We start from the raw sequence: 16,029 nt of genomic DNA, 5'->3' as shown, positions 1-16,029 counted from the left end.
GTGCGTTGAAGAGGTCGTTCCCATAGCAACGATAAAAACATTCCCTAACCAGAAACAGTGGATTGAGGGCAGCATTCGCGTGAAACTGAAAGCGTGAACCACTGCTTTTAATCAGGGCAAGGTGACTGGTAACATGACCGAATACAAACAGTGCAGCTATTCCCTCCGCAAGGCTATCAAACAAGCTAAGAGTCAGTACAGAGACAAAGTAGAATCTCAATTCAACAGCTCAGACACAAGAGGCATGTGGCAGGGTCTACAGTCAATCACGGGACTACAAGAAGAAATCCAGCCCATGTCTTGCTCCCAGGCAGACTAAATAACTTTTTTGCCCGCTTTGAGGACAATACAGTGCCACTGACACGGACTGCAACGAAAACATGCGGACTCTCCTTCACTGCAGCCGAGGTGAGTAAGACATTTAAACGTGTTAACCCTCGCAAGGCTGCAGGCCCAGACGGCATCCCCAGCCGCGCCCTCAGAGCATGCGCAGACCAGCTGGCCGGTGTGTTTACGGACATATTCAATCAATCCCTATACCAGTCTGCTGTTCCCACATGCTTCAAGAGGGCCACCATTGTTCCTGTTCCCAAGAAAGCTAAGGTAACTGAGCTAAACGACTACCGCCCCGTAGCACTCCCGTCATCATGAAGTGCTTTGAGAGACTAGTCAAGGACCATATCACTTCCACCCTACCTGACACCCTAGACCCACTCCAATTTGCTTACCGCCCAAATAGGTCCACAGACGATGCAATCTCAACCACACTGCACACTGCCCTAACCCATCTGGACAAGAGGAATACCTATGTGAGAATGCTGTTCATCGACAACAGCTTGGCATTCAACACCATAGTACCCTCCAAGCTCGTCATCTAGCTTGAGACCCTGGGTCTCGACCCCGCCCTGTGCAACTGGGTACTGGACTTCCTGACAGGCCGCCCCCAGGTGGTGAGGGTAGGCAACAACATCTCCACCCCGCTGATCCTCAACACTGGGGCCCCACAAGGGTGCGTTCTGAGCCCTCTCCTGTACTCCCTGTTCACCCACGACTGCGTGGCCACGCACGCCTCCAACTCAATCATCAAGTTTGCGGACGACACAACAGTGGTAGGCTTGATTACCAACAACGATGAGACTGCCTACAGGGAGGAGGTGAGGGCCCTCGGAGTGTGGTGTCAGGAAAATAACCTCCCACTCAACGTCAACAAAACTAAGGAGATGATTGTGGACTTCAGGAAACGGCAAAGGGAACACCCCCCTATCCACATCGATGGAACAGTAGTGGAGAGGGTAGCAAGTTTTAAGTTCCTCGGCATACACATCACAGACAAACTGAATTGGTCCACTCACACAGACCGCATCGTGAAGAAGGCGCAGCAGCGCCTCTTCAACCTCAGGAGTCTGAAGAAATTTGGCTTGTCACCAAAAGCACTCTCAAACTTCTACAGATGCACAATCGAGCGCATCCTGGCGGGCTGTATCACCGCCTGGTACGGCAACTGCTCCGCCCACAACCGTAAGGCTCTCCAGAGGGTAGTGAGGTCTGCACAACGCATCACCGGGGGCAAACTACCTGCCCTCCAGGACACCTACACCACCCGATGTTACAGGAAGGCCACCCGACCCACTGCCTGTTCACCCCGCTATCATCCAGAAGGCGAGGTCAGTACAGGTGCATCGAAGCAGGGACCGAGAGACTCAAAAATAGCTTCTGTCTCAAGGCCATCAGACTGTTAAACAGCCACCACTAACATTGAGTGGCTGCTGCCAACACACTGACACTGACTCAACGCCAGCCACTTTAATAATGGGAAGTTATGGGAAATTATGTAAATATATCACTAGCCACTTTAAACAATGCTACCTTATCTCAAAGTGCTTTACAGAAACCCAGCCTAAAACCCCAAACAGAAAGCAATGCAGGTGTAGAAGCACAGTGGCTAGGAGAAACTCCCTAGAAAGGCCAAAACCTAGGAAGAAACCTAGAGAGGAACCAGGCTATAAGGGGTGGCCAGTCCTCTTCTGGCTGTGCCGGGTGGAGATTATAACAGAACATGGCCAAGATGTTCATAAATGACCAGCATGGTCGAATAATAATAATAATAATATTATTATTATTATTATTATTAAGGGAGAACAGTTATATAATGTTACTTACCCTACATTATTCATCTCGTATGCATACATATATACTGTACTCTATATCATCGACTGCATCCTTATGTAATACATGTATCACCACTTTAACTATGCCACTTTGTTTACATACTCATCTCATATGTATATACTGTACTCGATACCATCTACTGTATCTTGCCTATGCTGCTCTGTACCATCACTCATTCATATATCCTTATGTACATATTCTTTATCCCTTTAAACTGTGTATAAGACAGTAGTTTTGGAATTGTTAGTTAGATTACTTGTTGGTTATTACTGCATTGTCGGAACGAGAAGCACAAGCATTTCGCTACACTCACATTAACATCTGCTAACCATGTGTATGTGACAAATAAAATTGGATTTGATTTGACCGTTTGAGCAGACATGCACATTTGTGGCCTGCTGGAGGTCATTTTGCAGGGCTCTGGCTGTGCTCCTCCTTGCACAAAGGTGGAGATGGCGGTCCTGCTGCTGGGTTGTTGCCCTCCTACGGCCTCCTCCACGGCTCCTGATGTACTGGCCTGTCTCCTGGTAGCGCCTCCATGCTCTGGACACTACGCTGACAGACACAGCAAACCTATTTGCCACAGCTCGCATTGATGTGTCATCCTGGATGAGCTTTACTACCTGAGCCACTAGTGTGGGTTGTAGACTCCGTTTCATGCTACCACTAGAGTGAAAGCACCGCCAGCATTCAAAAGTGACCAAAACATCAGCCAGGAAGCATATAAACTGAAGTGGTCTGTGGTCACCACCTGCAGAACCACTCCTTTATTGGGGGTGTCTTGCTAATTGCCTATAATTTCCACCTGTTGTCTATTCCATTTGCACAACAGCATGTGACATTTATTGTCAGTGTTGCTTCCTAAGTGGACAGTTTGATTTCACAAAAGTGTGATTGACTTGGAGTTACATTGTGGTGTTTAAGTGTTTCCTTTTATTTTTTTGAGCAGTGTATAGTGCATTGGGCTGTTTTTCACTGTATAACATAGACGTTGTTCCTTTTTCAGATTTAGAAGTGAATGCTAAATGCTTACTCCCGTTCGTATATAAGCTGGTTAGCATAGCTAGCATACAGATATTGGTAGTCATGTCAATGATGACATGAACATGTGTTGGGGTCAACATCCATACAAGTGTAATCCCCCCCCCCTATCCCCCACAGTCTGAAATTCACACAAACAATAGCCTAAATGTGGGTAAATTTTGCTTGGGGCAATGAGGAGATTCGGGATATTTCCCCCATGGCCCTTTCCCCCCACGTGTTTCCATGGCAGTTACATTGTTTTGGGAAGTTTGATTATCTGTGCTTTGTCCCAGGCTTAACTAATAATGTTACCATTTAGGCTAGCTAAAGTTATCTGTATGGCTACCCCAACTCACAGATTTTTGTATGACAGTGTGTTTTTCCTTCTCAACAGCGTGATTACTGCAAGTGGATATTTAGAGAGATTCGTCTGCGTAGGTGGCGATCTGAAAAACTTTACAGTACAAGCAAACCAACCAATCCAGGAAATTGTGTGCTGCTGCTTGTTACAGGAAAATAATATGTCATGCAGCCCTCTAACATCTGTTGGCTCTTGATGATATGGATGGTCCAGCTGGCCTTGATTGTTCTCACTGTCCAAGGTGGGGTCATTTCTGTATAGAATCCTATTTTTTTTTATCTCTCTGTCTAGATGGTGGTTTAAAGCTTAAACCACAACAGTTTGTGGGTTGAATTGAACATGTTGTCTCCTGTATTTGTTCATCTTGGTCATTAACATTTTGCCTCCACCTCTTTCAGCTAAAAACTGTACCAAACCTATAGGAGGGCCAAACATGGTTTTGTCAGATGCCTTCATCACGCAAGAGACATTTGTAGATGGCGCAAAAGTCACTTTTCAGTGTGCAATTGGATATGCCAGTACAGGACGGTCTCCGCCAGTCACCTGTACTGCTGGCGTGTGGAGTGAAGTGAAACTGAAATGCGAACGTAATATACTCGTCATTTATTTTTGTTCTGAAAAGTTGTGCCATATTCTTGTAAATATTTCCAGTTTTTACTTACCCACTCAACTTGATATATTCATTGCCCATCCTTAAATCTAATTGAAATGCTAGCCTGGATTTCAGACCTGTTTGGTGCTAACATTCAACTCTTTCTCACTCTGTCATTTTGAAAGTCTGACTGGTTTTCTCTATGGTTGTTTCAGGGAAGTCGTGTGGCAGCCCAGGAGAAGTGACGAACGGCCAGTTTAATACCGCTGAGGGGGTCTTGTTTGGAGACCAGGTAGTTGCTACCTGTAATACTGGGTCAGTGCTTTCTTGAGACTTAGATGTAATTACATTTGTATTTTTTTAGAATTAACATGTCAACATTTTCACAAAGCTGTTCATTTGTTGGCCTAATATAGTGATTTTTCCAAATAGGCCTTAATCAACCACCCCCCCCCTAAAAGCTAAACAAAAAGTAATTCAATTTCAGGCGTATTATCTGTTATTACTATTTTGATCAGAGCTGTGAACAGTCTCTGTTTTAACCCTTACTGTCCTGAAAGCAAAGTTGTAAAAAGTGTCTCGTATTGTCTAATCTTTCTATATTTCAGCTATGTGCTTGTGGGCAGCGGTGTAAGGACCTGTATGGATGGAGGCTGGGATGGCAGAGTTCCTGTATGTGACGGTTGGTAATCTGAAGGAGCATGTCAAGTGAAAATATCATTAACAGTTCTGTGCATGTGCCTGAAGCATCTCTTCATAACTGCTGTTGTGCTCTAATCTGCAGTGGTGAAGTGTGGAAAGCCCCCAAACATTGTCAACGGTGGGCCTGTTGTCTCACCTGATGATACGTATGACTATGGAAGTGTCGTGCAATATGACTGTAAGAAGGATTACACTCTGGTTGGAGCTAAATCCATAACCTGCCGTGAGAATGGAGAATTCCAGCCAGCTCCACCTGAGTGTAAAAGTATGTTGAAAGCTTCCCTTTTCCCCTGTTTTTATAAGTATGATTGTTAACAAAACAATAATGAACTGCTTACACCAGGGGTGTTAAACCCACACCATGGAGGGCCTAGTGTCTACTGGTTTCTCCTTTCAATTAAGATGAGCAGATGAGGGGGAGTTCCTTACTAACTAGTGACCTTAATTCATCAATCAAGTACAAGGGAGGAGAACCCGCAGACATTCAGCCCCCCATGGAATGAGTTTGACACAAGTTGCTTACATATTATATTATTATAAAATCTATTTGTGCTTCCACTTTTTTCCTCCACCACACAGTCATGATCAAGTTCCAGATGACCTCCTCTGAAAGATACATGTGTAAATATCACAGTATCTAGATTAATAAAATCAAACATTATCACAGATGTGCGTGAGACAGGCAAGCAGTCTAAAGCATGTTTAATGTGAAGGCCTAATCTAATAATCATGATACAACATTAAGCTCAGAGGAAGTAGGTTTCAATAGAATCTACCCTATTTATTTGATAGATAATGATGCATTATTCATAAATGGGTGATTATAACAACATTGTTTATTGCTTCAAGTCGTCTAAAACCAATAAATAATATACTTTTGTCATGTTGTTCACCTCAAAACAGCAGCTAATGACACATGTTTGTTTACGTCTGCAGTGGTGTCATGTCCTAATCCTGTTGTTGAGAATGGTGTTCGGATTGACGGCCGTCCCCCCTATACGTACATGTCCTTTGTGACGTATAGGTGTAATGCTGGATATGACCTGGAGGGACAAGCCAGTCTGACCTGTGAAATAGAAGGCTGGTCAGCTCCTTACCCAACATGCAAAGGTAAGACTGATTTCACTGTTTATTTAACACACTTTAGCCTAATATTTTAGCTCAGATATTTTGCATCATTTGGTGTTTATGACCAGAAGACCAATTTGTCGACAAACTGGCTTTTTTTATGGAACTGACCTCTACTCATATAAACACAATTACTTTTCATGAGACAAGATGTTATTTGAATTCATGCTAATTGTTATTTTTCACCATATGCATGCTTGTGCATAGCAATCTCAAGTATTTATTTTCTCTGTATGCATTATAAGTTTGGATTTGGTCATTTTAGTTTCCATCTATTTCTGTTCTGTTTTTGATCCATTCCTTGATACTGGAATCTGCATTTTTAGTAGCAAAGCTGGTTACGATTGAAGACAAACTGGTGTTGAAGTTCAATATTTTACCCATTTAAAATAACCCAATGGTCTCGTGAGCTGCTTGCCTTCCATTGATCTCTGCTACCTTCACACTTTGAGAAGTTGACCATCTTGTCCAAGACCATTCTACTACTCAGACCACACTGGCTGACTAAAGCATTTGAGGGATCACAGCAGTAAAGTGTTGTGACAGACTGCACAAGAATAGTTAATTTACTGGCCTAATTATATGTCATGTCTTTATAGCCCTTCTGACTACCACAAATCCCCCTACTACAAAGAAAACTACAATCCAAGGTAGAGTCCATTTGAATCTTGTGTGTGTTGTCCCCAAAATTAAATTGTTGAATAGACTGAGTCGATTGGTTGAAATGTTAAAACATGCATTTTTACCTAGAGTGTCTATATATGTTTGAATAAAATCACCTATGTGTAGACTACTTTGCCTGATGCTTTAAGCACTGCAAGTAAAAACTAAGACACATTACTGAAGAAGGATCCAGAAATCAATGTAGCCTAACCAGAATCATAAACTGTTCCTGATCTGCGTGCCAGTTATAGTTTTCATATGCAGATTTTTGTGGAATGGTTTAATTTCATTTAAAATAGTCTTCATATCTGAAACTCAATGTCATGTGGTTAATCAAAATTCTATCTAAATGAAAATGATAAAAATTTAAAAGGAACTTCTATTGCCATTGCCAATATGTAAAAATAGCCTACATATAAACTTTGCAGCGCCGCAGGTAGAAAATATCCTGATCAAAATAAATCCTATAAATCACATTGGCTATGCATGGCCTATTTGCAAGGAACTTGAAACATTGTATCAAATATTTAACTTGGGTCCTGCCTGAAGCTTGCACTAGTGAAATTGCAACCTTGTATGAAATATGCTGGATAAGTAATCAGGCCTTTTTAATGAAATTTCCACCAGATCAGAGTGACTCTTTTTCTGCCCTTTCTTGCTTAGTAGTTATGAAAAGGGAAAGAGCTGGAAATATTTTAAAATTATGCTACATTGAGGAGCTATTTTCATTCTCAATGAATGTAAAAACTGACTTTGTTTACTTGCTTTTTGAGGCGAAGAACAATTACTTTTAGAAGCTCCACGGTGATTGTGCGTTAAGACAATCAGATATAGTTTCAGATCCCCAAACGGGCACATTTTTGTAAGCCTGCACTGTTTGCAGGCCAGGTAGCCTAGGCCAGGTAGCTTAGGCCTAGTTTTTTTATGCATAATCAGGTTTGTTGTTACTCAAAATTGACAGGAGCGTATGGCATCAATATCATGATATCAACTCACAGCATGCATTTTGTATTTGTGTATCATGATCAGTACAAAATAAGTACCTTATTCACAAATGTACAGTGCCTTGCGAAAGTATTCGGCCCCCTTGAACTTTGCGACCCTTTGCCACATTTCAGGCTTCAAACATAAAGAAATAAAACTGTATTTTTTTTGTGAAGAATCAACAACAAGTGGGACACAATCATGAAGTGGAACGACATTTATTGGATATTTCAAACTTTTTTAACAAATCCAAAACTGAAAAATTGGGCGTGCAATTCTTTTTTGTTTGTTAATCTGCGTTTAACTTTTTCTTCATTTTTTTACTCTTTGTACATAATAACGTTGCCGCTACCGCATCTTATGACCGAAAATAACTTCTAGACATCAGGACTGCGATTACTCACCATGGACTAATAGAATCATTTTTCTTTCATGGCTCTGACGAGCCCGAGGCGGAGGATATATGGCTCCTCGGGAACAGGCCCCGACCCCAGCGCTCTGCTTGAAGAGGTGGAGAAAGAGGCCGGAGATGACTTCTGAAAAGTCGGCGGCGATTGAATAAACCCCCTCAGTTCTACATGCAATCTTTGGACAATAAAATGGACAAGTTACTGGGAAGACTAACAACGGGACATTAACTTCTTGACCCATCCCATTAGTGTTTTTTTTCATCAACACCAGCTGAATTGCAGCGCGCCAAATTCAAATTAAATTACTAAACATATTTAATTTTCATGAAATCACAAGAAGCAATATAGGAAAACACAGCTTAGCTTGTTGTTAACTTGTTATGGCTGCAATCCCGTTAACGGGATAATTGTCATCAATAACCGCTGAACATTACTGAAAATATTTATATTCATGAAATCACAAGTGCAATATAGGAAAACAACTTAGCCTTTTGTTAATCTCCTTGTCGTGTCAGATTTTGAAAATTAGCTTTACAGCGAAAGCAATCCAAGCATTTGTAAGTTTATCGATCGCTCGACAAAACATTATGTACACTTGGCATCAAGTAGCTTGGTGACAAATCAGAAAAGCAATCAAATTCATCGTTTACCTTTCACGAGACTCCCAGTTACACAAATGTTCCTTTTTGATCCATAAAGATTTTTATATCCAAAAAGATTTGGCAAATCTGATCATAATTCCATCCTCCTGATTCCTGCTTACAAGCAAAAATTTAAAACGGGTAACACCAGTGACTAGAGAAAAAAAATTGTTAGATGCAGCAGATGCTAAGCTACAGGAAAGTTTTGCTAGCACAGACTGGAATATGTTCCGGGATTCCTCCAATGACATTGAGGAGTACACCACATCTGCAATTGGCTTCATCGACGATGTCGTCCCTACAGTGGCCGAACGTACATACCCCAACCAGAAGCCATGGATTACAGGCAGCATCTGCACTGAGCTAAAGGCTAGAGCTGCCGCTTTCAAGGAGCGTGACTCTAATCTGGAAGTTTATAAGAAATCCCACTCTGCTCTTTGATGAACCGACAATACAGGACTAAGATCGAGTTTTACTACGCCGGCTCTTATGCTTGTCGGATGTGGCAGGGCTTACAAACCATTACAGACTACAAAGGGAAGCACAGCCGGGAGCTGCCCAGTGACACGACCCTACCGGACGATCTATACTACTTCTATGCTCGCTTCGAGGGAATTAACACTGAAACATGCATGAGAGCACCAGCTGTACTGGACAACTGTGTGATCATGCTCTCCGTAGCCGACGTAAAACCTTTTAGACAGGTCAACATTCACAAGGTCGCAGGGTCAGAATGATTAACAGGACATGTACTGCAAGCATTTGCTGACCAACTAGCAAGTGTCTTCACTGACATTTTCAACCTCTCCCTGTCCGAGTCTGTAATACCAAGATGTTTTCAGCAGACCACCATAGTGCCTGTGCCCAGGAACACTAAGGTAACCTGCCTAAAATAACTACTGACCTGTAGCACTCATGTCTGTAACCATGAAGTGCTTTGAAAGGCTGATCATGGCTCACATCAACACATCCCAAAAACCCTAGACCTCCAATTTGGATATCACCCAAACAGATAAACAGATGATGCAATCTCTATTGCACTCCACACTGCCCTTTCCCACCTGGACAAAAGGAACACCTATGTGAGAATGCTATTCATTGACTACAGCTCAGCGTTCAACACCATACTGCCCTCAAAGCTCATCACTAAGCTAAGGACACTAGGACTAAACACCTCCGTCTGCAACTAGATCCTGGACTTCCTGACGAGCCGTCCCCAGGTGGCTTGGGTAGGTAACGATGCATCCGCCATGCTGATCCTCAACACAGAGGCCCCTCAGGGGTGTGTGCTCAGTCCCCTCCTGTATTCCCTGTTCACTCATGACTGCACAGCCAGGAAAGACTCCAACACCACCATTAAATTTGACGATGACACAATAGTGGTAGGCCTGATCACCGACAACGAGACAGCCTATAGGGAGGTCAGAGACCTGGCCGTGTGGTGCCAGGACAACATTCTCTCCATCAACGTGATCAAGCCAAAGGAGGTGATTGTGGACTATAGGAAAAAGAGGACCGAGCATGCCACCGTTCTCATCGACGGGGCTGCAGTGGAGCAGGTTGAGCGCTTCAAGTTCCTTGGTGTCCACGTCACCAACAAACTAACATGGTTCAAGCACACCAAGACAGTCGTGTAGAGGGCACGACAATCTATTCCCCCTCAGGAAACTGAAAAGATTTTACATGGGTCCTGTGATACTCAGAAGGTTCTACAGCTGCACCATCGAGAGCATCCTGACTGGTTGCATCACTGCCTCACGTGGCAACTGCTTGGCCTCCGCCGCAAGGCACTACAGAGGGTAGTGCGTACAGCCCAGTAAATCACTGGGGCCCAGCTTCCTGCCATCCAGGACCTCTATACCAGGCGGTGTCAGAGGATGGCCCTAAAAATTTTCAAAACTCCAGCCACCCTAGTCATAGACTGTTTTCCATGCTACCACACGACAAGCAGTACCGGAGCACCAAGTCTAGGTCCAAGAGGCTTCTAAACAGCTTCTATCCCCAAGCCATAAGACTCCTGAACATCTAGTCAAATGGCTACCCAGACTATTTGCATCCCCCTCTCCACACCACTGCCACTCTGTCATCTATGCATAGTCACTTTAATTAACTCTACCTACATGTACATACTACCTCAAATAACCGGTGCCCCTGCACATTGACTCTGTACCTGCATCCCCCTGTATATATTATTTTGTACTGCTGCTTTCTTATTACTTGTTACTTTACCCATATTTTTTCATTATGGTCTACACCGGGTGTATTTGGAACATGTGACTAATAAAATGTCATTTGCATTAATGGTAACAGTTGTTGACATTTAAATAACGTGCCATAGAATTCTGCGGCGCCATGCAAGCTGTGCCACAGTACCCTGCCACTTTTTTAAAGGACGTACCACTGTAGGAGTGCTCCAAACAAAACCCAATGAATAAATGTATGTCATTCCATTGACAAATGGAATGGCATAAACCAATAGATTTTCCTCAAGTCTAGCCTAGGTTGTGCACTCGGCCACCACCGTGTCCACTCCTACAATGACAACAGTAAGACTGTAATAATAATAATATATTGAATGCATTAACCGAAAATACCGTAACCAGATTAACATTGTCGATTATGGTAATTACGGGTAAATGTACCACTGGAGATACTGGTGTGCCTTCCCTGCGGCCTCCGCAATGCATTAGTCCACTCCAGACAGGCGTGAATCAGACTGGCATGTGCCATACATTTAAAAAAAAAAACATTTTTCTACTACATTTGCCACTGCTCGACTAGGCAAATCAACAGTTGACTAAATGCGGTCAGCCCTAATGTTTGCGTGTGACCAAAGGTATGTGGACAACTGCTCGTCAAACATCTCATTCTGGGGCCTACCGGGTGGTACAGTGGTTAAGGGCGCTGTACTGTAGCGCCCAGCTGTGCCACCAGAGACTCTGGGTTTGCGCCCAGGCTCTGTCGTAACCGGCCGCGACCGGAAGGTCCGTGTGGCGACTCACACTTGGCTTAGCGTCGTCCTGGGTTAGAGAGGGGTTGGCCGGTAGGGATATCCTTGTCTCATCGCGCACCAGCAACCCCTGTGGCGGATTGGCGCAGTGCGCGCTAACCAAGGTTGCCAGGTGCACGGTGTTTCCTCCGACACATTGGTGCGGCTGGTTTCCGGGTTGGATGCGTGCTGTTTTAAGAAGCGGCTTGGTTGGGTTGTGTATCAGTTGACGCATTACTTTCAACCTTCGTCTCTCTCGAGCCCGTACGGGAGTTGTAGCGATGAGACAAGATAGTAGCTACTAAAACAATTGGATACCATGAAAACGGGGTAAAATAAAAACATCTCATTCCAAAATCATGGGCATTTATATGGCGTTGAACCTCCCCCCTTTTCTGCTGTAACAGCTTTCACTCTTCTGGGAAGGCTTTCCACTAGATGTTGGAACATTTTTGCGGGGACTTAATTCTGTTCAGGTACAATAGCGTTAGTGAGCTCAGGCGCTGATGTTGTGCGATTAGGCCTGGCTTGCAGTCGGTGTTCGAAGGGGTTGAGGTCAGGGCTCTTTGCAGGCCAGTCAAGTTCTTTCACACCGATCTCAACAAACTCTTTCTGTATGGGCTTTGCTTGGTGCACAGGGGCATTGTCATGCTGAAACAGGAAAGGTCCATGCCCAAACGGTTGCCACAAAAGTTGGAAGCACAGAATCGTCTAGAATGTAATTTTATGCTGTGGTGTTAAGATTTCCCTTCACTGGAACTAAGGGACCTAGCCCGAACCATGAAAAACAGTCCCAGACCATTATTCCTCCTCCACCAAATGTTAGTTGGCCCTATGCATTCGGGCAGGTAGTGTTTTCCAGGCATCTGTCAAACCCAGATTCGTCCGTCAGACTGCCAGATGGTGTTTCATCACTCCAGAGAATGTGTTGCCACTGAACCAGAGTCCAATGGCGGCAAGCTTTACACCACTCCAGCCAACGCTTGGCATTGCGCATGGTGATCTTAGGCTTGTGTGTGGCTGCTTGGCCATGGAAACCCATTTCATGAAGCTGATGTGGCTTCCAGAGGCATTTTGGAACTTTTTAGTTAGTGTTGCAACCAAGGGCAGATGAGTTTTACACACTTCAGCACTCAGCGGTCCTGTTCTGTGAGCTTGTGTGAACTGCTGAGCTGTTGCTCTTCGATGTTTCCACTTCACAATAACAGCCTATGACGGTGCCACATTGAAAGTTACTGAGCTCCTTCAGTATTTTTATTTTATTTGAACCTTTTATTTAACTAGGCAAGTCTATTTAAGAACAAATTATTTACAATGACTGCCTGCACCGGCCAAACTCGGACAATGCTGGCCCCCTGGGACTCCCAATCATGGCCATTTGTGATGCAGTAAGCCATTCTACTGCCAATTTCCGTCTATGGAGATTGCATGGCTGTGTGCTCGATTTTTACACACCTTTAAACCCATTCATTTGAAGGGGTGTCCACATATGCATGTGTGCTTGCGATGGCTTTGCTTCTGACACCTATCATTACCTAGCCTACAGGAAATCAGAGTGCCTGTTGTACAGCTGAATGACCTTCACATATTTGTTTTAGTGTTGACAGAGAGAAGATATTATGCCAACACTTTGTCACCGAACACATTAACTCATTGTATTAGCCTAACCTTTGATCCTTTGTGGTAATAGTCTGAGGCTTTTGAATGACCTTAACACCAAGTTAATGTCAGTCTCTGGCTGAGGTAAAGAATCGTCATTTGTTCTGTGTGGTATACACAGCCTAGTATGCTCACTAAATTCCCCTAGTTTCTTGTCTAAACTTCCATTGACACTTGAATTATACATTCAAATGTAATCTGGACGGCATCCAGTGTTAGTTTATGGTGTATTTTCTCCAGACTCTCCTTCACCTGAAACAAAGGATTGATTGTGATCTGAATATATGTAACAATGTACCTGTCAAGTGGTCATGGAGAAAATCTTAACCCATATCAAATGCATGAAGTAATCCTCACTCTGTCCTCACAAACGGCTGAATCCTACCTTGAGCTATGTGAGCTCATGGCCTCAAACACGGAAATAAAGTGTTGAATGTGTTAATGTCAACAGACTGGAGTTCAGAGTATGCCATGCCACTAACTAGAGCTGGAATGATAAACTTCTCTACAGCAACCATATCACGTTTTGCTGATATCGTTCATTACGTTAAGTAGCCTATACTACAGAAAGTTTGAACTGACATTTGCTAATATGGATGATTGTTAATGGGACGATTGATGGCTACAACCATCACACTGGTAGTTTAGTTTAAAGGATGATAATAAATATAGATTTAACAATAGAACAATAAGTTCATAATGTGTATCGCATCAATTCAGGAAATGTATCGGAATATGGATATTTTCTTCCCATATCGCCGAGCTCTAACACTTAACACCACCTCCATTCTTTCACTACATTGTTTTGATTTGTTTTATCCAACATCAGAATGTTGTATTAGTGTGTGTGTGTGTGTTAACCCCAATGTTACTTCTTTATGTTACAGATCGTGTACCCCGTCCCACTGATCTAACCCCAAAGGCCAACGGTAAGCTGTGCCCCAGTTGCCATCTATCTAAATCAAATAACATTTTATTACTCACATGTGCCGACTACAACAGTGAAATGCTTACTTATGAGCCCCCGACAATGCAGTCGGTTGGTGACGTAAGGATGGGCATTTGAAATTATTTCAGTATTCAAATAATATCATATTCAGATATCCGGTGAGTCGAAATAATGTTTTAAAGAAAATGTTGGTGTTATTTCTGCTTACTTCAATGCTCGCATGACGAGAAAGAGCCTGTGTGCTGCGATCTGACCGTCTGTGTGGCACAGAGGGGAGAGCAAGACCGAGAAAGTAGCCAAACCGACTCTGCCTTAAGTTATCATACCATCTGATAGTGCCTTGACTGCATCAAATTGTGGTTAAGCTAGCTAGCTAAAGTAGCTTGACTAATTTAGGTTATTTTTCAGCGCTCCCTGTCCAATATCTACAACTCCATTTATATTTGAATAACCCTGCCCATTCCTAATGTTATCTATCGATTGTTGCACAACAGGATGGAATCTTTTGATGGTTGAAGCAGTATTTAGACTATTGAGTCATCTTCACTGCAAATTCATGTCATCTTCCTTCTGTGTATGCCTATTTCTTTACAGACAACACTGGGCTAATAGCAGGCTGTGTTGTAGGTGGACTTGGTAAGTTGCAGCAGATGTTATTTTTGAATGACGAGCTATGTGGATAACAATCATGGAAGATGCTGTACTCTATTGAAGTCTAACATTAGTGATATGCTAATAGGTGGGAATTTGGTCAAATTCACAGAACTATTCTTCTGAAGAGTTTCATTGGATTGGCAACTTTCTTTTCAAATCAAGTTATCGTTCAACAATTGTGTACTTGTTGCTGTACTATTAAATAATTTTCTAACATACTCACAAATGTATAGACTTATGTTTCTTGTGCAGAACTGAGTTATTTAATAATAATTTGCTATTGTTACTGGCATACCATTGTTTTTTCATTATATTCATAAGCGAAAAGGAGCAGGAATGTTTTGGTTTTAAAATGTATGCCAAGTAAAAATGAACTACCTCTGATGTTCAACAGAATAATACCTTATGGGTTCATATTTCTTTCTTTCTAGCCATTGTTTGTGGTGCAGTATTTGCAGTCTACAAAGTTAAACGAAGGTAAGAAGTTCTCATTTCATTAACTAACATCCAACCAAAGCTTGCTTCGTCATGGCTCCCTGTTTTCTTCATAAATGTTTGGAGCTCAGTTGTCTGTTCTTGCACTGTTACCACTGATGCTGGTTTCTGCCAAAGCTGCATCATTTACATTTGTAAAGCTTTCTGGTGTTTTGATATCAATGCACCAGTCACAGTAGTGGAGCAAAGTGAAGGAGATGGCCATGTCACAAGTGTATTGCTCTTTTAGCATTGAGCTGGTTGGTGTGTGTCATTGAAGAGGTCTAGAGGGGTAGTCACTTAGGTGGTGGGCAATGGTGGCGGTTTTCTAAGGTTGAGAAATAGCGGATGATGACCGGTGCTCGACTTCTGGGTTACAGCTCTCGAGGTGGCTACTCATCAAATGTGGCCACTAAAAAGTCTGAAGACAATGAGTTGTAGCATCCTCTGTCATGGTAAGAAGGCTTCTGAGCACACAGTTTTTATTTAATAAGAAAAGGTCGGTGGTATGTGATTTGAGAATGAATTGGCAGTGAAATGCAAAATGTTTAGTTTTTTTTGAAGGGTGAGCATGAACCTTGAACTGAAACATAATGAGCTCAAACTTGGCTTCAAGCTGACATGTTGTGGC

General features: G+C 42.9%; 1 protein-coding gene across 5 annotated transcripts in view; it reads left to right on the top strand.

The window, feature by feature from the left end:
* Window positions 1–16,029, top strand: part of LOC124032170 (C4b-binding protein alpha chain-like) — a 48,583-nt gene that overhangs the window by 30,595 nt on the left and 1,959 nt on the right. For 3 of the 5 annotated variants that reach the window (XM_046344336.1, XM_046344337.1, XM_046344335.1), the window contains exons 13-22: window positions 3,952–4,140; window positions 4,361–4,460; window positions 4,754–4,827; window positions 4,930–5,112; window positions 5,784–5,957; window positions 6,575–6,625; window positions 14,209–14,250; window positions 14,865–14,906; window positions 15,356–15,401; window positions 15,779–15,853. In XM_046344336.1, coding sequence (XP_046200292.1) covers window positions 3,952–4,140; window positions 4,361–4,460; window positions 4,754–4,827; window positions 4,930–5,112; window positions 5,784–5,957; window positions 6,575–6,625; window positions 14,209–14,250; window positions 14,865–14,906; window positions 15,356–15,401; window positions 15,779–15,839 — 962 coding nt within the window. In that variant the 3' untranslated portion in view covers window positions 15,840–15,853. The remainder of the gene's footprint in view (window positions 1–3,951; window positions 4,141–4,360; window positions 4,461–4,753; window positions 4,828–4,929; window positions 5,113–5,783; window positions 5,958–6,574; window positions 6,626–14,208; window positions 14,251–14,864; window positions 14,907–15,355; window positions 15,402–15,778; window positions 15,854–16,029) is intronic. The other 2 variants (XM_046344338.1, XM_046344339.1) reach the window with 2 other exon arrangements.

Source organism: Oncorhynchus gorbuscha, linkage group LG03 (assembly GCF_021184085.1).
Source record: "Oncorhynchus gorbuscha isolate QuinsamMale2020 ecotype Even-year linkage group LG03, OgorEven_v1.0, whole genome shotgun sequence".
Taxonomy (NCBI): Eukaryota; Metazoa; Chordata; class Actinopteri; order Salmoniformes; family Salmonidae; genus Oncorhynchus; species Oncorhynchus gorbuscha.
Note: the sequence above shows the minus strand (reverse complement) of the source record. Positions and strands in the feature narration are given on the sequence as shown.